Genomic DNA, 25,064 nt, shown 5'->3' with positions numbered 1-25,064 from the left:
GTTTAAAGCAGTTTAACATGAGCCACCCAGGAAAGGGGCTGATGGGGAAGTCATCTATATTCCCCTGTGAGAGCCTGGAGCTCCTTTGGGGGGTGTAAACAACCAGAGTTCAGGACCCCCACACCCACATATGCACCGTGTTGCTGGCCCATCACAGCACATGCCATTTGGCATCACATCCCCTGGCACAGCCATGGATTTGCCCACTGCTCCCAAAGCTGCCTGCCCCACGCACCCACATCACCCCCAAAAACACAGGCAAAACACCAGCTTTAGCAAAAATGTTTAATCTCTCCTTGATGCATGTGTTTATTTACAAGTACTAAATCTGAAGAACATTAAAATAGGAAATAGCAGGATATTTACACGATCAAAGGGCGCTTGGCCAGCCGTGCTGGCCTGTTGCTTCAAGTCTGAAACAATCACAGAAAGGGAATCAGGACTCCGGAGTGTGATTTTTTTTTTTCCCCATTTAATTTTCTAAAACTATTAGAATTCTCTGCCTCTCGCCGGGTCCGCCTTAGGTTTTCCCCTGCTTTCTTAAAGGACAGCTCGTTGTGCGCTTTGGTCAGGAGCGGGTGAGCCTGGGGGGGTCCCCCCACCCATCCCCCTGCTCCCTGTCCCCAGGCTGGGGCCAGCTCTGAGGGTGACACGGGGCTCCTGCTGAGGGGACACGTCCAGGCTGGACTGCACATTTTTTAACCCCAAACTGAAGAGAAAGGCAATGAGAGCAGCCAGGGACCCCCCTTGCTTGCAGCGGTGGGGGATCAGCTTGCATGGCCCAGCTGCCTCTGGTGGTGTCCAGAGCAGGAGTGCCCGGAAAGGCAGGCTCACAGCAAGGGATACTTCTCCATCTCAGCCCATTCTGGGGCAGGGGCTATACCAGCAGTAAGAGGAGTCCTGTGGGTGCTTCCCAGCTTCTCCACACCTTTCTCCGTTCTGAGTCAGGGTCTGACAGGGCCGGTTCTGACCCCGCCAGGCTGGTCAAGGGAGGGCAGGCAGCTGCCTGGCACGATTAAGGACGCTGGGCATCATGCGAAAGGCAAAGGTAGCACCAAGAAGCGCCAGAGGCTGCGGGCAGCACTGCAGTGCCCACCTGACTGACCACCACCCTCCCCGTTAGAGGCAGCAAGGGGACCCCCGAGTGGTGGGGAGATGCTGAGGCATCCTTTGCTGGAGCAAACTGCAGACACCCCAAAGCTCTCCAGGAGGAAGCCAACGGGAACTCATCCCTAGGACCACACTACAGGCAGTCAGCATCACCAGGGGGCTGGAAGAGCTAGGTCACAGCACAAGGGGAGCCCAGAAAGCAGAGCCACACCATGGCACTGCCATTCAACCCAGCATGACCTCCCCAGGAGCCTCTCTGCTGCCCAAATTCACCTCAGACCCACTATGGCCAAAAAACTAATTTGTCCCTCCAGGCTGGCTGAGGGAGCACCCACAGCATTGCTGCTGGGAAAGCAACAGGCTAAGAGACCTCAGCAATTAACAGTGCTTCCAGCCCTCTCTGTCCAAAGGGAAATTTTCAGGGAGATGCTCTTAGAAACACATCTCCATCCCCTCTCAACCACCACAAAACCCATGTGCTTGGCTCCCTCAACACCAACCAAAGCTCCCCAAGACACTCTTACCACTGCAACAGGCAGGACCCACACAGGTCCTGGACAGAGACCTCAAAGCCATCGCTCCCCTTCCGTCACACCGCAGTGACCACCGATGAATTGCCGCCATCCTCCGGGCGATTTCCAGGACCTCCACCAGTACCACGCAGCCAGCAATGCCACAAGGAAGAAGTTTTGCACCAAAGGGAGCTGCAGGCACCCCTCCACCCCACCACAGCAGCAGTGAATTCTACAAAGGGACCCCCGGAGGGTTCTGTCCCACCAGAGCACCCAGGGAGATGCTGGCAGCCAGCGGTGGCCCCGGCACAGGGCACACAGCTGTCCTTTAAGGCTCTCCAAGTACCACATTTGAGATGTGAACCTCTAAAGTCTTTCATTTTGCTGTTTCTTTTTTTTTTTTTCCTTCTGGACGAGAAAGTGGCAAATTAATTTCAAATTAAAAAAAAAACAGGTAACAGGCCTAAACGAACCTCTAAAATTCAATACTTGCAGTTTCTTTGTTTTATGGGTTTTTTTCTTCTGTTTCTTAAAAAGATCAACTCAGACTAAAATCTAGCACAGTCATGCAACAGCCCACAGCTCTCAGAAATCCAGCGACAGCTCAGGGTTCGTAGGTTTGGGAAACAATTATAAATTCTTTTTCAAACATAGTTTTGCTGTTGTGGTTGGATTCTTTTGTCATCTTTTTTTTTCCTTTTTTTTTTCTTTTTTAATCAGCATCTTCTCTCCTTTCCCTCCTTATTAAAACAAAACAAAACCAAACAAAATTACAACATAATGAGAGATGTGCAGGCTTCAAACAATTGTTCTGCATGGTGAGAAAGGCTTGGAAGTTCCTTCCAGACCATTTGGTATCCTTTTTTAATTTTTCTTTCTTTCGGTTGTTGTTTGTTTTGTTTTAACTGGCTGTGTAAATTCATCTCATATTTATATTGGTTCGATTCTCCTTCAGTTGAATATACAAGCACCCCACTGGGGCACGAGAATTAGATTGTAACCACATATATATATATACACACTTTTATTATTTTTTTTTTTAATTAAAAACTTCATTATTTCTCCCTCTCCCCCCCTTAACTTGCAATTTAAGGGAATGGACAGAAATCAGCTGGGCTTCTCTCCACTTGGATTTCGACAGCCGTCCGCTCCTGGCAGAGTGTGGCCCCGGGTGCCGTGGCCTGGGCAGTGACAGGAGTTCTCAGTACAGAAAAGGAAAGGGTTTTGCTCATTTCTTTTGGAAGTTTTTGGTCACCTGCTGCCATTCAGGGCAGCATTCAGCACCTTTTCATCTCTGGAAAGCACAAACCCACAAGGAACTGGCATTTCCAAGGGGGCAACTGAGGGAGAGACCTCAGGTCTCCAGCAAAGCCCTGTCAGGGCGGAGGCAGCGGAGGGGAGACAGGGTGACAGCAAGGAGAGAAAGGGGGAGAAAGAAGGAAAAGACAAGAGAAAGAAAGGTCAGTCTTGGGTGGAAGGTCCTGCACACATTTGGGGTCCCCAGGTGGAAGAGCAGGCAACAGCCCCATGGCAGCCAGAATCCCAGTCCCTCCATGGGCTGGGAACCCAGTGGGGTTTGCCAGGGGGGATCCCAGTCAGGAATGCAGAGGAGCTGCCTTCCCTTTTGCCAGGGATCTGGTCTCATCCCCTGCATCGGCACAAAAAGATGATGGGGAAAAATAAACATAAAGGGCCTTTGTTAAGGCAGCTCCAGTGCCAGAGAATCTGCCACAAAAAGCCAGGCTGGCTCTCCATCAACCCTCCTGACAGTCCCCAAGGCCCCACAACCATCCTCCACCCCGCATCATCCCAGGACAGGCAGAAGCAGGCAGCGCTGCCCAGACCACCCCATGGCCACCGAACCGGGAAAACAAGGACAAGCTCAACAAAACACCGACCATCCTTCAGCAATCACCCAGGAAAAGAAAAAAACAGCCTTGGGATCTCCCTTCCTCTCTGATTTTGACCTCCAGAACCACTCAGCAGCATTAAAATAACAGCATCTATCCAGCTAACAAAACTCCCAACTTTTTTTTTCTTCAATTTTTTTTTTCGCACTAAACGACATTCAAATAAAACATGGCACAGGACGTATTTTAGAAATATCAAAGCTCAGGGATTTCTCCCTTTCCTGCCCACCCCTAAAGCCCCCACCCCAAATCTCCCCAGCATCAGTCCTTTAGCTTATCTCTTAAAATCATTTTTGTTAGTTCATTTAAAAAAATTTAGAATATTTTTTCCCCTCCCATTTTTTGTTACAATTTTTTTTTCCTTTAAATTAAAAATTTTGTTTGTCTCGTGTAAATTGTGCAAATATAGCAGTTAACACTAGTGGCAGAAGGCCAGAGAGAGAGAGAGAGAGAAGGGGGGAGAGAGAGAAAAAGAGAGAGGAGGAGAGGAGGTGGACAGCTGGGGGGAAGGAAGGGAGAGCAAGTCAAGTACAGTAAAAATAGGAGCCCACCCACCCTCCCTTCACCAAAGTAACAACAACATCCAAACGCCTTCCTAGAAAGCCCCGCGGTCCCGACCCTCCTTCCCTGTGGGCTCAGGGGCTCTGCCCAGGCAAGGGATGCCCAGCAGCTCCACGGGGCAGGCGACCCCCTTCTCCTCCTCCCGGCATCGCCTCTCTGCAAGGTCCCCGCTGCATCCCGGCTGGACTGGGGGGTTTGTCTGTGGGTCAGGGAGTTCTATCGACGCTGCTGCCGCCGTCGGGGTTTGTGGTTTTTTCCGCTAAAGCGCGACGTTTCCGTGTTTGTCCGTGGGAAGCGTGCGGAGGCGCGGCGGCTCCCGCGGGCCCGGCCGCTGCCAGCCCCAAAGTCTTGTGCCCGTGGCTGCCGCTGGCCGGTCCTTCCTCCCTCCCTCCCTCCGTCCTGCCGCCCCCGCTGCCGGACGCTGCCGCCGCCGCTGCCTTCTCAGCTGCTTAAGGCCATTGTGTCGATCGCCTGCTCCAGCTTACTCCGCAGCCGCTGCCTCCGGGCCTGCTCGTCCTTCTCCAACGCAGCTAAAATCTGGGGAGAGAGGCGAGGAGAGAGGGTGAGGAGGTGTCTTCCTACCTAAAGCGGCTCCCTGTGGCCCACTGGCTCTTTGACGGCATCAGGAGATGGGGATGTGGCCCCATGGGAAGGATTCTTGTTCCCCAATGGGGCCAAAGGAAGTGCAAGGTGGAAGACACCACTCTGAGTGGTGCCCTCCACAAACCGAGCCCACTGGGAACCCCAAAGGGTCTGCAGTAACACCAGGGACCTGCCTGACACTAACGAGAAGCCAACTTGCACATGGGGAAGTGAAGGAAACACAGTCAAACAGAGAGCGAACCCCAAATCCAAGCCAACAACACCTTCCCGCCATGTCTGTGACTCCAACAATCCTGTTACACCTTAGGGAAGCAGGGGTTGTGTTTCAGAGACCACAATCAAACCATGAACTGGTTCCACAAGCACAAAAACACCAAATCCACAAGGCTTCAGCTGCCACCAGAGTTAAAACCTGTCACATTTCTCCCCACAGTGGACAATGAGGACAGTGGGGTGCTGGAAGGGGACATCAGATAGATGCGCCAGCAAAGCCTGGGAGCCCCCAGTCCTGTTAAAGGGGTGCACCCACAGACCCCTGAGAATGACTTCCCTTCTTTAAAATCCTTCCCCTGAACAAGCTGCTGATCAGGATGACAGATTGCAGACTGGAGGGTCAGTCCCCTGCCCTGGGCTGGATGTGACCACGCCCCCAGGGCTGGGGGAAGGACTGGCAGCAGCAGGAAGGTAGAAGATGAGGCTCAGAGTGGGAAAAAGGGAGTAACAAAGTGTAAAACAAAGGGGCAGTTGCCCTCCCAGCAGCCAGGAGTCTCGTCTCACTAACGTCATGCCAGCAGAGCAGAAAAGCCGATTTAAAAAAACAAACCTGACAGAAATCTCATCTCCTCGGGTGAGCTAGTTGAGAGAGCAAATTTTTTGTAATTATATATCAAGGCATCCATCAAAGGGGACTTGATTAACCATTTCATTGGCTGCATAATTGGAAACAAACTGTTGTATAATTAATAGACTTACTAGGAGGCAGGCAAAGTCCATCAGGAGCCCTACAGGTAACTTCTTAATGGAGAATCAGCTCCCTTTGATTAAGAGCTGCTGCAGCACTGGCGAGTTGTGGAGAGGCAGGCAGGGTGTGCTGAGGAGCATCCAACCACACAGCCAAAACCAGCCTCTGGCCACCAACACATTGGGTCTCCTTCAGGCTGTTTTGGGGCAGGACCAGCCTGGCCCCTGTCTCCTGGGGCAGTAAGAGATGCCTGATGGGAAGTCTCTTCCCAAAAGAAAAGGGAAAGCTGCATCTGGGCACTGGTGCCAGCTCCTGAGGAGGGGAAAAATCACCAGCAAGAGCTGGACACATCTGATTTACCTCCCCTGGCAGTGACAACTCAGGGCGGCAGCTGGACTGGCAAGAACTCATGGATTCTGCCACAAACCTGCTACTGGGGACACTCCCCCCCCATCCATCTCCACAGATTATCTCAGCCATCATGCTATACACAGAGTAAAACACCTATAGTGATACTAACACAGAAATCAAAACCCCACATGTCTGAACGGTGCCTCAGCTGGAACCAAACAAGATTGGTCAGAGAAGTGAAGGAGAAGCCTTTTCCACCCACCTGCCTCCTCTGCCCCTCCCAATCAGACAGCTGTATATCCTGGGATGCTGAGGTGTCAAAAGATTCCCAAACTGCCCATGCATTTATTTACCCCTCTCTTATCTCAGCCTTATGGAAACAATGCAGTCAAAGGAAACCTGTGCTGAGCATAGAGAGACCCAGGTTTGTCACCTGCTGTAAGGAGCCAGGACCACTGATTACCAAGATGCAAGTACCCAAATGAAAATTAATTATGATTTTCATTCACAGCCAATGACAGCATATTATTGCACTGAACAACAGGAAAAATTATTCTCTCCCATTTTGCATCAAAGAGGGTGCAATCGGGCTGCATATAATTGTGCTTAATGAATGAAAACAAACAAAGGGAACAGCTGCGATTTATTAATCCCATTACAAATAATAAAAGAAGTTCCTGAGAGCTGTGAACACACTTGTGATGCTCAGAGAGCAGGCAACAGCAAGACACTCAACAGATGTCAGGCTGCTCTTGGGAAAGAAGAGGACCTGTGCTCCTAAAGAGCAACTCATTAATGCCACGGGTTCATCTCACATGGTCCCCTCCATGCTCTCACCCAGGGCTTGGAGGATTTATTTAAGGCTTGTAGGACTTTTAGCCTGGAGGAAGCAAGCATTGGATGGTGGCTGAGGGATGATAGCTGGACCACAGCAAATCTAGATCTTCCAGATTGCTCCACTTGCACTCTCAGGGTAGCCACAAAACTGTGTACGAAGTGTAAAACCCCAGAACCCCTTCATGGCCAACCCATTACCCAGAGCAACAGGGGCCTCTGGGATGTGCCATCCAAAGTCATCTAAGGAGTGGCACAGAGGTCCCACCAGCACCTTCCCAAGAACCAGGGAAGCCAGGACCTCCTCCTCCCTCCTGTAAAGCACCGAGTTCCATAGGGTATTGGCCACCATGATCCCAGTGCTGACCTTAAACCCAGGGGCCAGGTCTGCTACAAACTGCTCATGGACCCCTTAAATTCACACCTCAAAGAGGCACTGGGAGAAGCCTCTCGGGATTGCTGCATGGTATAACAGGCACCCCATTTCCTCTCCTGGCTCTGAGTGAGAAGATATTCTGGCACTCTGTCACCTAAATGAGCCACCGTTCAAACACAGTCATCAAACCCCTTTATTGGGACAATAAAACCTGTACTATCATGCTTTGTGTATAGACCCATATTTTACAGTAGTTACATATTTTATTGCTTTAATAAGATGTAGGCTGCGGATTTGAGCAGAGCTTTGAGAAATTAATTTGTATAAATTACAACAGAGGAGTTCTTAACCATCCTTACTGACATTCACAAAACAAGCACTGGAGAGGCCACCACATCCTCTAACATCTCTGAGGAGTGGAACCACACACCACCTGTACAGTTCCACAGCATTGGTACCACCATGGTGCAGGATTGGTGGCAGTGGATAGGGGAGGCACGCTGAGATAATGCCAGGAACTCTGCAGCCTCATGGAGCTCATGTGCCAAATGTGTAGAAAAATAGGTGTTTCCCACATTACTCACTGCAGAAAATACGAGGAATGAGCACTGCCTACTCCAGCTCCTGGCTTCATGCCTCCCAAACCTTTCCTTCTCCACCAGGTCCAAGCACAGACATGGAATATGTTACTATTCTGCATTTCATGGTGTGTTTTTATAGGAAAAAGCAGAGGACTGCAGAAACAAGGACAAAAGGAATCAAGTGGCAGCTCAGGCCTGACTCTGCCTCACCACGTCTTACCTCATCCTTGTACTTGGTGATGTAGGAGTAGATCTCGTGCAGGGCGCTCATGCTGTTGAACTGGCTGAGGTGCAACCGCGACTGCTCTGCCAGGTACGCGCTCATGTCCTGGTCACTGATCGCTGGCATTTTAGCTATATCTGCATAATATCTGCCAGGGAGGAACAGAAGAGTGGGTCAGAAGCAGGGACAGGCAGGAGGGGATGGGTCCCTGCCACGATGTTCACAGAGAACAGCCACTGGAAAGGCAAGTGAAGAGCATCTTACCTCCAAGCAGTGACATGTGATCACCCATTATAACACTGCTCATTAAGAGGTCTCTGAGCACTCCACAGAGCAGTCAGCACCGTGAGGAACATGGTCCTGATGGAACAGCACCCAGCAATTCTGCTCACTGTGCTGGGAAGCCAAGAGATGCTGCTCTGAGGGATTTTCCACCCTCTCCTAAACAACACATTTTTTATCCTTCCCATCCCATTGGCATGTGTTGCCACCAAACCACATGCACCAGGACCCTCCACACCTGCAGCAACACACAAGGTTTTGCTACTGCTCTCCTAAGGTCACCATGTCCCTAAAGCCAACAATGCCCCTTTGCATTCAATTAAATACTTGGGGTGTGAACAGGAGACCAGGTGACATCCTGCCCCTGCAGCAATACACGTGCTGTGGTAGTGGAAAAACAGAATATCCAACAGGATGTTCATCAAAACCCTGAGAGGACAAAGCTGCAGCATCCCATTACAGCAGGAGAGTTACACAAAGCAGATGCACCAGTGGGCTGGCTGCTGAGGACTTTTTGGAAACCAGGGTTGTGTCCTTTCTTTAAAAAGAAACCCTGCCCACAGCAAATGAGCTCTGGCTGTTCCCAGGGACCAGTATTACCAGCATTACCACCTGGAAATACAGAGTGCCAGCCTCTCCCAGGTTTGCTCTGCTCCTCATGACTCCTCACTCAGTGAAGTTTCTGGTACAGTGATTAGCATCATTAGTGTCATCAGCTGAACGCTGAGATGGAACACTGCTGAAGCACTTGGATAGGAGCAGATGGCAGCAAGACCACTTGAGGAGATGAATATGAGGATCCACTCTATCCCACAGCACTGAACTCAGCTAGTGATAAACTACTTGGGCAGTTTTTACAAAGAGGCTCATTCACACCCAGAAAATGATGCCAGAGAATTCCTGGATGGTGCCGGGAGAGCAGTGGTCTGGGGTGAGGACCTCTGACTAAACCAGGCATCTCCTACACCCCTAGAAAGATCACCTCAGAGTGACGTGTCCTAAAGCAGCAGTTTCACATTCCAGGTGTTATCATGACACATAGGATGGGAAGAAACCATCGTTTTTCAATACAAGGTGTGCCTGGCTCATGTGGACCAAGATTCCAGTCACACCGACCTTTTCCAGAGGACACATAACATGTGACCCCAGCAGCAGTCCCCTTGGGTTTCCCCAGGTTCCCCGCTTCCTAAGCCCTTCCCTGTGCTATTCCTGCCTCAGATTGGCAGGATGCCCTTTTTTCAGCTGGTGCCTGAGCCACAGCAGCAGACAGACCTGCTGTTGGGACTGGCAGTCCCACTCAGCCACCCCCACACCACTCCCATCCCTCCTCTGCAAAGCTTTGTGACTGTTACTGTGCCAAAAGCCAGAAATGCTGACTATGCCATAAATCCCTGCAGTAGAAGAACAGTGGTAGACATAGTCACCCCCTGCACAGGACATCTCTGCCCCCTGCTCATCTGCCTCTGGGACCATTCTGGAGGTAAGCGATGGCAGGAACATCTGTCACCACTGAGATCTCCCACCTCCTCCCCAGGGACGCAGAATGTCTAGACCAATGTTTAACTCTGAAATGGTTTTATACCTTTTTTCTTCCAGGCACATACACAGAGCTGAATATTTTTGTCATAGAGATGGCAAGGTCAAAGAAATTCACCTTATGAAGCTTGTGATGTTCCTATGGGACCCCACTCCAAAGCCCCATCCAGCCCCACGCAAAGAACTTCCTCCTATTACAATGCAGCTCACCTCTCATCTCAGGCATCATATTTCAGGGGCATTTTTCCTTCTGATCCAAGCCCTACCTTCCTCAAGGGAAGAAGCTTGTCTTTGTACTTGCCTGCAAAACACCAGGCATGCCAATGGTGCAACAAAAATATCTGTGCACAAGCGAGTACCCAAGGTGATTTAGGCTACAAAGTTCCACCCTTACAAACTAGAGAATATTACATTTACTGTTGTCTGGGCATTCTTCATTTAGTTCATTCTGTATTTGCTCAAGATGCTGAAAAAGGGCCCTCAGTTAAGACCAAGCATCATCTTTAATCCAGCACATCACCACAAAGGAGAAGTTGCATCAGCAACCTGAAATCTGCCATTTTTTAAGTTTTATGAAGTTCCACTTCACAGGACAGTAACATTTTAACAGTAGCTCTATTTGGAGGGCTTTGGAGGACATCTCCTAGGTTTCTCTCCCAAAAGGATAAAGCTAAACACAGTATTATGCCTGAGTGCATCAAAATCAGTCTCATTCAAACCCTGAACCTTTAACACTACATTAATTCAGCGGGACAGAGGGACATCTCTCATCAGCTAACAGGGAAGGTGGAGGGTGTTGGAAGGTGTCAGGGGACCTGCTCCTCTCCCTGCTCCTCAGCACAGAGACAGCAGCCTGAGCACTGCCTCAGAGCATGTACCCTCACAAGGATTCCAGGCGACACGTACTGAAGGATGAGAGATGGGAAATTATAATTTTCAAGCATTTCAGCAAAACCTGGGTGAATTGTTGTGGTACAAAAGAGGCACTTCTCTAGTCCAAGGCTGAGTTCTCACTGCTCTTCAAAAGCAATCAAGGGAGGTGTTAGTAATTCCCTAGTACAGACCAAGTTTTTACAACAGAAGACATCAGACAACCTAATAGTGGATGTTGCTTTTAGCACCCCTCAAGCAAGTCATAAACAGCTCTTCAGAACAGTCATTGCAAACTCATTCCAGGAGACAATAATGAGAAAGCATCATCCCCCAAACAAGAGGATCACCTTCTGCCAGCATTAGTACAGTCCTGCTTCAGTCAGCTGCCAAGAGGAGCCCTCCCAACAACCCAAGTCCCCACATCCATGAGCATCCACTGCAAGTCCCCCAGGTGAAGCAAGGAGCTATGGCCAAGTCTACTCACCTTTCTACCCAGCTCTTGTAGTTGGGGATGTCCTTGGCATACAGTAGTTTGTTGGAGGGAGAGTCCTTTCCTAGCTTGTGCTCAGAAGTTGAGCAGGAGTCCATGAATGTCTGAGCCACCACGGATAGGCAGGCATCAGTAATACTGTTCTTGTGAATGTCGAACACAAACTGGGGGTTCTTAATCACATTCACCCAAAAACGTAGAGGTAGACTGAGGGATGAAGGAAAATAGGAGTCAGCTCCTGAACCACACCCTGCAAGGCAGCTGGCACATACATGCACCTCTAGTTGTGGAGAAGGAGCTCCCCATGACGCAGAATTGGGTAGGTTGCTTTCCCCAGCATTCCAGGGATGCAAACATCCTGGGTAAATGTCCATTCCCCCCTGCCCACCCCCACAAAGACACAGTTCTCTGTGAAGAAATTCCTCAGCACTGCCAACATCTCCAAAGGCAAACCAGGGCGGTGCAGATCTGTGGTTTCTCCAAGGATCCACTCACACTGAAGAGACCTTGCTGAGCCCATGGGTCAAACCAGGCACGGTCCCTTTCTCTCACATCAATAATCCCTTCGAAGGCGCTGTGTGGCATTTCACACATCTCCCATGCCAGAGGAGGGAGTTAACTGGACTCCTCAAGGGACTCATTAGCGCATTTAACACCAGAGGAAAATTTAGGTGGCCTCAGGTGCTGGAAATAAAGCTCTCAGCTGTAGAGACAGCAGGTCTCCTGGCGAGCCATCGACTGGTTGTTTGCTGCATACTGACACACATGCCACCCTCCATGGCTCCACTTCCCAATCCTGCTGCCCCCCTCCTCTCCCAGGAGTGCCTCAGAGCCTCCTCCATCAGAAATCCTCCCTGCTCTGTCATCCCCCAGCACCTACATTCAGTGAATGTTTTTATCTTAAACAAAACACACTTCATTCCCCAGGACTTTCCTAATGAGGGTACTGGGTGCGTGTACATATTTCATTTGTGAAGGGAATGGCCTGGAGAAATTAGCTCCACACGTCGAATTAGCACCCAGAGATAAGCACAGGCATTAGTATGCAAGAGCCTTCGTGCCCAGCCCCTGAAGAGTGGGGCTTTTTTCCTCCCTTGCCTTTCACTCCTTCTTTTAATATAGGAAGCTGAGTTATAAATCAGTTCCAAGCACTTCCGCGCTCTCACATCTCCATTTAAAAATGTTTCTTTTCCTGCCCTGCTAATTGCAAACAGTTACTGAACTACACAAAAGCAATTTGGCTGCCATTTAACAAATGCCAGACACGGGGAACATACGTACCCGTCTCCAGTCACGGCAAGATCAGAGAGGTGGAACCAGTGAGGCAGCAGAAACGAGAAATGCCAAAGGGGGCTAAGGAGCCAACACCTGCTGGAGCCCCGGCCCCAGCACAGCACCCAGGAGGCCTCATGAGCCGCCCACCCCAGCGTTCAGCCAGAGATTAGCAGAGCAGGGGCTGGCTCTGCGGGCAAGGGCAGCGAGGGTGTGCACACAGATCTGTGCTGGCTTTGGTAGGGCACGGCTGAGTGACAGCAAGGAGCGTGGAAACACCTTCAGGACAGCAGAGATGAGAATTGGGGCTGGCATCCCTGGAGGAGCCCAGAGGATGGAGAGGCCAAGGTGAGATGGGAACAGAGCTGCTGTGGCCCTCAGCGACTGCAGCGATCGGGGGAGCGTGCTGCTTGGGATCTGGGGAAGGGCTGAGGGAACATTGCATTCCTGGGATTTTTTTCTTCGAAGGAAGGCATGCAAGGGATTTACTCACACCCCAAATACAGAGATATGGGCCTCTCTTGTCCTGGATCATTTCCAGGTACATATTTCTGCTCCCTGTGGGAGGGCTTGGAAGCTGTGATATTGTTAGCCCACCCCCCTTGCCCACTGTCCTTCTCCATTACCAGTTACTCTTCCAGGTGTGCCTGACATCATAATCATTGATCTGATGCTTATCAGCTTGTTCATCCAGGAAATCAAACATGTACTTGATGGCGAGGGGCAGTGCACTCCCACGGTGAGCTGTGCTAAAGATGGTCTCAAACAGGTCATCCACAAATTTCTGCAGGGTACCCTGAGGAGGAGAAAGAGAAAAGGGCTGCTCAGCAACACCTTGTGCCAGCAGAGAGGTGAGTCTTTAACTAATGGTCAGCCTCTAAATCAATTTCACTTCTATTCCTACACCTGGAAGAGCAGCACAGTACAGTCTGTGTAACCCTACTGGTTCTCAGTGGTTTATACTGGGAAACAGACAGTGCAGTGATGAGGTATCTCCTTCACTGTATGATCTGGCATGCTAAAAGTATACAAAGGAAAGCACCATACAAAACAAAAATTGTTGTATGTGCTGAGGGAAGTGGAACATGCTGCAATGCCAAATGCCAGGGATAATCACCCTTCCCACATCACCAGTTCTGCAGCTTTATCCCAAACACCAAAGAGGCACCTATCCCAGGATATCTCTGCTTTGCAGACCAGCAGCTGCTCAAGGATACAGGCAACAGTAAAAACACCAAAAGGCGCAAAAAGCAAATAGTAAAATCCACTCAGGGGATGTTCACTGAGGGTTTCAACACACAAACCCTTCACCTCCAGCTCAGAAAAGAGATCAAATGAGGACCTCTTCCTGTGCTAGAGCAGGAGGCTAACAAAAAAGTAGTGCTTACCACTTTTGGACAACGCAAATCACAACCCTTCCCCACTCAGATTTCAAAAGCCAGGCATCAGCTTTGGGTCTCTGGGCCATACCTTGGTGGCCAACAGACGGGTCAGGTAGATTTCGGAGACCATCTTGCTGCCCCGGTCGCCCTCCCTCTGGTCCATGTGGTCGTGGTTTTTCACCAGGTGCCAGAGCTTGGTGCCGCTCTCCAGGTCGGGGGTGATCATGGGGGTCCGTGAGCGCAGGCTGTCGGGGCTGCTGGCTGTCCTCAGCATGCTCTCTGCAAGCACAGGGGGATGCTCCTACCCTGCCACCTCTGCTTCCCCACCAGCCCCATCACTGCCCTCCCCTCCAGAGGAGCTTTGGGATTCAGCCCCTGCAGCCACCATGGACTGGGAGCTCTGCTGTGACCATCCTCATATCCCACTGAGCCACATGCAAGCCTGGCTGATGTACAGGGGCCAGGACCACCCTGAATAGAATTCTGCAGAGCCTGTCCTGCTCCCAGCACACAAGTGACAGGATCACAGATGCTTCCTGTGCATCAGTCTGAGCTGATCACACTATTCCCTCCCAAACCAAGGCTGAAGTATATATGCCAGCACATTCGTGGGAGTCTTCAACTCTGCTCTTTTAAGTGCTAAGTGCCTCTGTGCTTCTTTTAATTAGATTTCAGGGGAATAAAAGGGAAAAGATCCCTTAACAGCAGCCATCTAACATTTGCCTTTTTCCCCTGAGTCCAACACACTGCAAAGAAAGACGGCTCTGAGGGCACCTGTTCCCTCTCCAACACCAGAATAAATTGCATCGTGCAGGAGAGCTGGGAGTTTGGAGGACTTTGTTCACATGAGTTACAGTTATAGTCACTTGCCCTGTGCCTTGGTCCACATACCCAGCCCAGTGTCACCTCCCCTGCCAGCCCAGAGGAGGATGCCCCTGTGCACTCACCGTATCTGCTGAGGGACTTGGTGAAGGTGGAGGAGTTGGAGATGTTGTATGCTGAGTTCTGCTTGGGCACCAGGGCGACTGAGGAGCCATCCGTCACCTGTGGGCAGAGATGGACTGAGAGGCTGCCACAGCAGAGAGGCACAGGGGGAACAGCCACGGCAGAAACCAGCCCCAGAGGGATGCAGCTACACTGCCACCACCCCAGGGACATCATCTCCAGCAAAGGAGCCTGACATAGCTCTGTGACAGATGGGGGAAGGGGCAGAACAGGAACACACCAGAAAGCTCAGCATGAAAATGGCAGAGTAAGGCCAGAGTGCAGAACAGCCTCTATGAACTCTGGAAATGTCCCATTTAAAAGGACCATAAACATGAGGTGCAGGAAGGAAAGTGACTGCAGACCTCCTGGCCATGGCCCTGGAGAGCTGAGCCCAGGCCCTGACCAAGCTGAGGAGGGAGAGAAGATGCTCAAGTTCAAAGCAGCTGGTGACTGCTCAGTGTTCTCCATCATGGAGAGCCTTACCTGGTAGTGGGCCAGGGTGTTCAGCCTCTTCCAGTCATTGTCAATCTTTGTGGTGACATCTTCATCCTGCAGTATGATCCGGGCCATCCTGCCCTGCCGCCACTCTGTCCCCGTGAGGGAGAAGGGCTCATGGTTAGCGGATAATAGGAGCACAAAGCTAAGGCAAGGGCAGGAGCACGGTACCCAGGCATCAACTAAAGAGCCCTCCTACCCCTCTCTGAGCCCCAAGGCTGATGACTATCAGTGTGTTGGGTAAATCCAAGTACTCAAGGAAAGCCAGCATCAGTTTGACCCTGGTGATTGTTACCTTTGCTCCTCTCCATTCCCCTGTCCCCCCTTTAAGAACAGACTATTAACACTGCTCTCAACTATTGCTGGCCTCCTTGGATCTCAAGACACCTCAAGCCTGCAATTCAGACCCCAGTCAGAGCCAAAGGGGCTCTTCTCCCCATTGTCTCAACTGGCAGGATCCCCATTCTCATGCCAGGGCTCCTCACACACAGTCAGTGCCAGTCAGCATAGCAAAAGTGGACTGAACAAGCACAAATGTGCTCCTGTAGGATATGTTGATTTTCCTGCCCTGCCCAGATTTATTGGCACTTCTGCTCTTAGTCACATCCCTGTTCCCCACAGGGAAGTGCTTGGCCTCTCTCTTACCCAGGTCCATGTCTCCAGCTTTGGGTCGCTGGGAATAGGGCACACCCTTGTAGACAGCATCCAGCAGCTTCTCCTTCACCTGCGTGATGGTGTCGCAGTTCAGCACCTTGACAGGGATCTCTGGGGCATTCTCATTCTCAGGGTTCACGCAGTTCAGGGTCTGCACAGGGTCAGAAAGGCTCGAGTGAGAGGCTGTGACACACTGGCTGCAAAGGCAGGTCCAAGGACACAAGGCTACAGCTGTCTACAGGCCGTGTCTTCCCACCTCCCGGACTGCTGTAGAGTTGTAGCCATTTTCCCCTTTCCCCTTTCCCCACCTCTCCCTGCCAGTCTCAAATCTCCAATTCCCAGAAAGGGAGCACAGTGTCAGTGAAGGAATCCTGGGCCAGCAAACCATGCCCAGTGCACCAAAGCCTGTTGAGAACAAGCAATGCCCAGGCACACTCCACTCCTCTCCCAACCATCCCAGTGGAAACTGAGCTGCAGGTGAAGAACCAGCTGCAGGCTCAGCCAGGGGAAGAGTCTGGCTTATCATTTAGCTGGACAGAGGAGAGGGCTCAGAAGGAAGAAGAGAAGTATCTCTCCATCTCCTGCAGTAACCTCAAAGCTCTAACTTCGATCCACACCCAACATGAGCTATGGGCTGCTCCATGTAGCACAAGCTCAACAGCATCTCTCACTCAAACCTGCCATTGCCAGGGGGTTTGCTTAGAGAGATATGGAGAAGGATTCAGTTCATGTTTGGCTTCCTTGGGCCCATGGCAAGAGCAAACCTTGCCAAGGAAAGGCCCTGTTTCTGACCCTGTCTGAGATGGGCCCCACTCAGACAGGCCAAGAGGCACCCAGGAATGCTGGAGAGAACAACGGACAAAACTCTCTCTAAAAGTACTTTGTGTGCCTCCAAGATCTTGTTAAAGAGCTGGACCTGGCAGTCCTGGCAAGCACCAACACCACTGAGCCTTCTGTTTGCACTAACCAGCATTTTGTAGTCAATCTGCTGCCGGATGAGCTTGTCCTCACTGAGGGAGTAGCGAGCCTCTCCTGTGATGGCATCAATGGGTCCCTTCTCCATCTGCTGCTTGATGGCACAGTAGAGCATGAAGAGTGGTTCCCCGGCACATTCCTGTGGGACAGGGGGATGGAGGAGAGGAGAGGAGAGAGAAGAGTTAGAAGGTGCCAGGCACCAGCTTTGCCTTTCAAGAACCACCATTGTGTCAGAAGTCTCCTGTGGCCCTGCAGCATCAATCCCCACACATGGCATTATAAAGAGTCTCCATCCCTTGCTCAAGACTGCAAGGAAGGGGGTTCATGGTAAAATTCATCCTGTGAAGGAACTTATTCTCTCCTTCCAAGCCCATTGGAAGTTGATTGTCTATCAACCTGTTGGCTCAGATTCTCAGAGCTTCCAGATACTTCTGCGTGAATTCTGCTCATTCTGCAAGCCAAAGATGAGCTAAAAAGGGTAAATTCAAGTCTACTGAAGAGCAGATTGAGTCTGGGGACCTTGAGTATGGGATACAGCCTGTCTTTTGAGCTGCTCTAGACAAGAGAAGCACCTGAGAACTAGAAAGGGCATGCTGCAGTAGGACAGCCTGGGGGTTCTTGCCCAGGTAGCACGTTGCAGTTCTGATGTCTTCCACAAGCCCAGTCTCACATGAGAGAAGGTCAAAGGAGGTTTCTCCAAATGACAGCTGGGCACAGCCAGACAGATCCATTGGAAAGGAAAAGCAAGGGAGCAACCCACAGACAACCCTGCCCTGAGTCTCTAAGTGATGGAGGGGACCAGGCAATGAGGTTTCCTGCAGCTAAATCATTTGCCACCTACGCATCTCCACTGCCAAAGCCTGGTAGTGAGAGCCAGCTTTAGCCACCAGACAGAGCCACATCAGCATCTATCTCATACATGTGAGGAAGGGAAAGGGAAACTGGACCAGACACTTCTCCCTAAAATATGCTGGATGCTGGATTCGGGAACAGTAAAGGACCTGCCAAGGTTGGAAGGACCAGCCAGCCTGGAGCCAGGATTTGGCATAGCAGGGCTCAGAGTGGACACCCGTTCATCACCCAGGGCCCAAACATCTCCCCTGAACTGCATCCAAATGAGCCCTTCCAGATACAGCCATTAGCCTTAAGGGAGAAAAAGGAGTACAATGGGAACAGAGAGGATGGGAAGAAGTCCCAGCAGATTTTACCCCACTGGCCCTCATCCCTCCCTCCCGGCCGCCTCACAAATGAATTGTACTTTGGTGCAAAGTGCGGCTGCTCTCCCTGTCACCATATGCTGTTAGCATCTCGTTAGCATCTGCAGTAATTAAAGAGACAGCTGCTAACGAGCAGGAACAGGCATACATCATCCCCAGACCTTCCGACAACACGCCTGTCTTTGAAATTATGTATCATTTGCAAACTTGGCTTCATTAAGTCAGCTTGGAAAAGCGAGAGACCCAAGTGGGTGCTAGGCTGCACATCACCGGCTGCCCAGCAAGGCGAGGCTGGCTGCAGAGTGGTGACAGCCCAGGGGTCCCAGGGCACCCCAAGCCTACCTCTCTGGTTCTGGTGGAAGGACTCAAGTCGCCTTTTTTGGTTGCTTGCAAAAACTCCTTGTGAAACTTCCAAGTCTGTGGAAGTGGTATGGATGAAGGATAGCTTGGAGTGGGACTCTTGCTTCCATCTGCCATGGTTGCTGCAGTCGCAGCCCACAGCTTTCACCTCTCCAGTAAGGCATGGCTGCTGCCCCTTCTCTGCAGCTCTGCACCACCTCTGGGGATCCACACCAAGAGAGGTGGGCTCAGTCTTTCCCACACTGGCTTCTCCATCTGTTCCTAATGTGGATCCTACCCTTAAAATGCAACACCTCACTCCCAGCCTCACTGCCCCATCGGCTCTTGAAGACCAGGGCCAAGATGCAGCTGTGGGTCACAGCTCACTGAGACACTGCAGATGAGGATGATTTAGGGATCATCTTTGACAGAGACCAACAAAATGAACAGGGACCAAAGAAACCAGAGCTGGGCAGTTGACCTGAGAGGAGCTCCCTCCATCAGGTGATATACAGGAGGAGACCACTGAGATGTGGCCAGATGGCCCCTCAGGTTGATGAAGGGCAGCCTGCCCCCCAAATGTGACTGTGCCCATGCTGCCAGCCCTTATGCAGTTTGCTCTCTGCTGGGAACTTGGCTGAGGGGGAGCTTTGGGAGCTCTCCATGGCAGCCGAGCTGGAGGAGGGCAGCTGCAGACACCCTGTGCATGCCTGTGTTGATATGTTGGGAGCAGGCTGAGACAAGCCAGGTAATTCCCAAACTGTCTTACTGACTAGATCTAGCTCATCAGGAACCTAATATTGTGCATTTTTCAGCACTTGTCTCAATTTATCCATCTCCCTTTCCCTGAGGTATCTCATTAAGAGTCTGATAAATGCTACTACAGGGCCCTCCTGAAAGCGCCAGCCCTTGCTGGCTCCCCAAGCTGCTGGCCCTGAGCATGAGGGGCTGTCCTGTCCCTGTGCCCATCCCTCACCCCAGTGTATCTTGCCCTGCTCGGGGCAGGTTTGCTGAGAGCCGATCTGGCAGCTGGGCACGTGGCTGTCTGCCTCATTTACATGCACAATTACCGCACTTTGGGGCACTTTCCCTGCTGGCAAACTGTCTGCTGTGATACTCTCCATCTACTCCATGGCCTTCTCCTGCTTTTGCTGCCACCTGTGATCCTCACTGCCCAGAGACAGGTGAGAACAGCCTCGTGGGTCTCCTCTGGTGGGACTAGCCCAGAAGAGGGCATGAGCACATCCTCAAGTCTCTTCCAGTTTAACTCAAGTGACTCAAGCAGTGGAGTTTCAACCACTTCCCAAGGAGATGAATCCCAGCGTAACAAATTTCACAGCCAGCAAGTTCATCCAGGCCCTCTGTGTATATTTCTCTTGTAATGGTGCACCTAGATCTGACCTTTCTCCTGCTGCTACCACCCAGAGACTGGAGGTGTTTTCCCATGCCTAAGTCATGGTGTAGCCAAGGACTTTTTTATAAAGAGGCATTGCCCTGGTCCCACCATCCCCACATCTCTCACTTGCTACTCCTTACCCTCAGACCTGCCCCACACCTGGTCATGTGCCCAGAAGCCTGTCTGAAGGGCGACAAGGACAGATGCAGGACAATGGTGATGCACGAGCTGATTCAAAGTAGCTTCTGAACATGGCCCAGTCCAGCCAGGGACAGATAAAGGATGTCAGGTCACACACGCAAATGCAATGTCCCCAAACACTGCTGCAGGTGTTCATAGGCTGTGCACTGCAGTTTGCTCGGCCAAAGCATAACCCTGTTCACTTCAGGGAGCCTTGAGGGGAGCTACTCCTGCCTGTGCCACCAAGTTCACAGAGCCCAAAGAGCCTTCTGCCAGTGTTCTACCCAATCCCACCGGGCGGTGCTGATGCAAGGGCCCTGCTGGGCAAAGCCCTGGCACAAAGGGGTGGTGGGAGGTTTGACATCTCCCTATGACCAGCACAGCTCTTCTCCTCTCCCACCCCTGGCAAGCTAGATAGATTTTTATAGATACAGGGTATTCCTCGACAGAGGCAAAAAGCCAAGTGCATGTAAGTGATATTATAAATCACCTCTCGTTGACGATCACTTGAGTTCTGCTCAGACTCCTGCTCGCTCACATCTCCTGGCTGGAAATGGTTCAAATCCTCTTTATCTTAATGAGGGATGAAATCCCACAAAAAACGGCTGTCTGCCACCCAGTCTCACTGCACCGACACCAGGCAGGATCCCAAGAAACAGCCCTGCTGCCTGACAAACCAGCGGCAGGATCGCGGGCGCCGTTCATCTGTCAGAGTCATCCCAAAGTTGCAGCAGGACTGAGCCAGGGGTCCGTGCACTGGAGCTGCTGCTGTGTAATCTGCATGGAAACTGGTGCAGCTCTAGCAGGTGGAAGCACTGGTGCTGATGGCATTAATGTTCTCCATATGGGTAGATGCACCAGTGGTAAAAACAGAGCTTACACTGGGGCATCCTCTTCTGTTACCCCAATGAAATTGGGAAACAGGTGAATTCAAGCTAACAGGCTCTGCAGCCTCATGCAGGTGCAGTGGAGAGCTCTGTCCCTGGCTGTCAACAAGCCCCTCAAGGCATCCATCCCCACCAGGGCACCTTTGGCAGGGGAAGCAGCAGCAGAAGTGGAGATGCCTGCAGGAAACCATTCCCCTGCCACAGAACCTCAGTGCTGGAGAGATGAAGGAAAATCAGTGGCGTTACATGAAGAGTGCAACTCATTAAACTACAACTCAAAGAGGCAGAAACAGCCTCCCATCACAGCCATGCCTATAGAAGGGTCAGCTCTAAGGGCTTTTTCCTCCTGAGTTACACAAGCAAAGGCAAGAAGAGAGGAATGGGGACCACTCCAAGAGTCAGCTGAGTTGCTTCAGATTTATCTTTCCTCAGGGCACCATTGTTAAAATCTCAAACCCGCTATGCATTAAGCAATCCTGATCTGGATTTCATTTCCCAATCTCAGCTATTTCCCAAAAAGGAGACCAGAATCGCATCTCAGAAAACCAGGATGGGAAAGGAGGTCTGGGAAGCAATCTCTGCTCTGGGAGGGAGCAGCAATGCTCAGGAGCATGTCAGCCTGGGCTTTGGGTAGCTGGCTGGCCCAGCAAGGCAGGAACCACCTCCCTGTCCACACGGGGTTGCTATCCCTTCCCCAACTCACCTTCAGAAACTTGTACAGCAGAAACGTGAACCAATTTGTCAGCATCTTCTCTGCCACTGACTCCGTTCTGTAGGGAAGGTAGAGAGCAAAGCCATCAGCAGAGAATATTAAGGGTCTCTAATCTCACCTGTTGCCACCCCACCCTTAGACTGCAGCTAAATTATTTTTGGCTTTAAAAGGCTTCATCTGGAAAGGCAGGAGGCTCAAAGCCAGGGGCACAAGCAGACAGCACAAGCTCTAGTGGAAAGCCTTCCCATCAGCAGCTCCCCAGGAGAGAAAAGCAAATTCGTCTCCAGTGTATTTGGAGAACTGCAACAAGTCAAGCTCAACCTTGTCCCACCAGGAGTCTCACCCAGGGGATGAGCAGCTTTCTGCTTCTCCCTGGTACCTCCTACTTCAATGAACTTTGTTTCTTCTATGATGTCCCATTGGAACCAGGCAGGCCCCTCCACAGGAGGATTGTATGAGGCACCTAAGCCAGGTACACCATCCCCAAACCTACCTGAAGCTCTGCAGTTAAAGCATAACCTGAAGGAAGAGCTGAGGTTCCAAGGCAAAGACAGATCTAGCTGGAAGCCCCTTTCCCCACCTGGGAGCTTCTGGTCCTGCAGAGCACTCAGTACTGCCCTTGCCCTGATGCAGGCCACCACTACTGGTGACATGGGACTTCCCTGCAACCCCTGAAGCAGCCCTTGATCTCTAAAGTCTCAAAGACCAGGGCTCATAGTAGAGCAAGAGGACATTGACCACCACCAGTCCACTGGTACATGGCCTTGGTTAAAGCCACGACCAGATTTAGGTCCAGAAACTTTGACCCAAATATGTTTTTGATCAAACTTATCCCCATTACTAATTCATCTGAAAACAAGGTGATTAAAGAAGGAGGGAGTAAGAGCAGTGGTTGGAAGCTTAACCTGTTTTCCACGCACTTTTGGAACACAGACACTGTGCCAGGCTTGGAATTTAACCCTTCCATGTCTGAATGGTGGAAGTTTATGGTTTCTGTATGTCTCCTCAGAGTGGCGTGGTGATGTAGAAGTTTGCAAGTGTACAGTGGTGCACTCACTTGCACCAAAAGGAATTTAAAAATGGAGCTGTGGCTCTCAGCTTTTGGATATGCAGTTGAAGGAAGCAGCCAAAGCTGCATTGAGAAAACCTATACATTGCCCCTAGTTTCCTAAAGCACAGTTCAAGCCCAGATGCCATTGTGCTCCAAATCAGCATAGCAGGGAAGGTCCAGGGGAGCTGCCTGTGTCTGCTGGGGACCATGCACAAGAGGGAGAGCAGGATCCCTCAGGATGGGTGTGAAACATGGTGAGTCTGAATAGAGCGAGGGAACCTCGGGGTGCTGGCACTGCAGCCAGGATGTGTCACACCAGCAGAGAGAGGGACATGGAGGCGTGGAGGGAGCTGAGGGTGCCATCAGACCCTGGTGAACTGAGCAGCCCTACAAGGGCAGCTTAACATGCCTGTCTCTGCACCACACCTTACCTCTCCGCCCTAAGATTAAAACTCCTCTTAATATGTCTATTATTTTTAACATGGCCTTCACTCCTGCTAAAGTAAAAATGCCAGCCGGTCCCTCGACCCTCTCCAGTTAGGCTTCTTCAGCTTATCCACCCATTAATTATCAGATCAGCCACTTGCAAATGCAGACGGTCCTGAAAGCACATGCAATACTAATAACCTCAGGGACGTGGCTGCATTCCTCTTGCATCAGGGAAACAAATACAAATGGCTCACTCAAGAAACAAAATCCAGAAGGAACCAAAATGTTAGAGCCATCAGGAGGAGTCCCACTGCCCAATTCCATGCACTGCCCAATGGCAATGCCATGCCCTGCAGATGGGCCAGGAGCAGTTTCCAAAGAACAGATGGCTGGGGCAGGAAATCTACTTTCCCAGACTTTATTCAAGATGACTCAGTGTCATATGGCCCCTTCCAAGGTTTTCTCTTGTGCTAATGGTGCTTAGCCCTTTTTGCCCTCCCTGGAATAGCACAGCCCTCCTTAAAGCATTTGAGGACAGCATTACCTGAGGCTTCAGGGAAGGGAAGGCTTCATGCCCCCACCAGGAAAGAAAAATCCACCATGGGGAACAAAAAAGGGAGAAGGAAAGGGATGTGGAGAGAAAGCCAAGGGAGGAGTGGACTGCAGCTATTCAGGAGACATCCTCCCTGGCCCTAGAAAGGACCTGACAAGCCCGTAACGCTTATCTGAAGTGCCACCACTCAGGCTCTGGCGGATGTTTGTCTTTATCCATAGAGGATAGAGCCAGATGCCACAGCAATGGGGGGATTATCCAACAACCAAATAAATAAATAACAGCTCTCCCCAGTTAGATCAATCCTAATCCAGTTGCCCTGGGCAGTAAGCACACTCTCACACCCAACAGCAGGGCTAATCAAACAGATAGAGAAGCACAGCCCTCTTTACCACTCGTGGCTTCAAGAACAGTTTCTCTTTGTTAAATATCACTCAGGGAGGCACAAGCAAGGTGCTGGCCAGGGGGCCTTATCCCTGTCCTAACTGCAATGGCTCTCAAGCACTGTGGCTGGGGACTGACAGTCTTTGGACAGGCTGGGCTCTGCCCCTGTGCCGCTGCCATGGCTTAGCCACTGCTGCTGCCGGCCTCCTCATGATGCCTTTTATTTATATTTTATTGATTTACTTCAGGAGCTGGAAATGCATTCTAAATATTTCAGTGAAACCTGGTGTTATGGAGGGATGATCGGGAGGGAAGAGCCTAAGAATGCAGTCAGGGGAGAGGGATGGGGAACAGCAGTTGGCACCTCCAAGATCCATCCCACTCCCGGACAGCCACAGGTCTGCACGACACATCCCCTCTGACACGCTGCTAATGAGATGCTTCGAGACATTAAGGGCACCCTTGTAACGTGATAAATGAAGCAGAGAGAGTAAGAAAGCAATGTGCCTAACGGGATGGGCAACACAGATGTAACTGGGACCAGCTCACATCTGAGTCTTCTCCAGGTGCTTCCCCAGGGCCACCCACACAAAACCTGGCAGGCGTTGTCCAGTCTGGCCATGCCATGAACATCAGTTGATGTTTGAAAGATGCTCTGGGTTTCTTGAGCCTTTCTGTTGACATGCCAGCCCTGTGCCTGTCAGCCATCCCTGCATCTCTGCCAAAGGCTGGTGGCACCAGGCTGCTGGAGGTGGAGATGGGGAGGCACCGCATGGTGTGCAAAGGGAGAAGATGGCACGGACAGCCTCGAGCTGAACCAGTGGAGCTTATTAATAGTTTTTGTTCAGGACTTGGTGTATCTTTCAATATTCATCAGCCCGTGATGAAGGAGAGCTCAGAGCTATCGTTAAATATTGATGGGGCAGGCAGACTCACGGCAGGGCTTGG

General features: G+C 51.1%; 1 protein-coding gene across 1 annotated transcript in view; it reads right to left on the bottom strand.

Moving 5' to 3' along the window:
• Positions 1 to 271: 271 nt before the first annotated feature.
• Positions 272 to 25,064, bottom strand: part of PLXNA1 (plexin A1) — a 103,592-nt gene continuing 78,799 nt past the window's right edge. The window contains 10 exon segments of the mRNA XM_008632237.2: positions 272 to 4,630; positions 8,020 to 8,170; positions 11,198 to 11,410; positions 13,102 to 13,271; positions 13,946 to 14,136; positions 14,805 to 14,901; positions 15,328 to 15,431; positions 15,985 to 16,144; positions 16,961 to 17,107; positions 21,691 to 21,757. Of these exon segments, the coding sequence (XP_008630459.1) occupies positions 4,535 to 4,630; positions 8,020 to 8,170; positions 11,198 to 11,410; positions 13,102 to 13,271; positions 13,946 to 14,136; positions 14,805 to 14,901; positions 15,328 to 15,431; positions 15,985 to 16,144; positions 16,961 to 17,107; positions 21,691 to 21,757 (1,396 nt within the window). The 3' untranslated portion in view covers positions 272 to 4,534.

The sequence above is a fragment of the Corvus brachyrhynchos genome, unplaced genomic scaffold (assembly GCF_000691975.1).
Source record: "Corvus brachyrhynchos isolate BGI_N302 unplaced genomic scaffold, ASM69197v1 scaffold4, whole genome shotgun sequence".
Lineage (NCBI taxonomy): Eukaryota > Metazoa > Chordata > Aves > Passeriformes > Corvidae > Corvus > Corvus brachyrhynchos.
The sequence above is the reverse complement of the archived record's forward strand: the minus strand, read 5'-3'. Positions and strand labels throughout refer to the sequence as shown.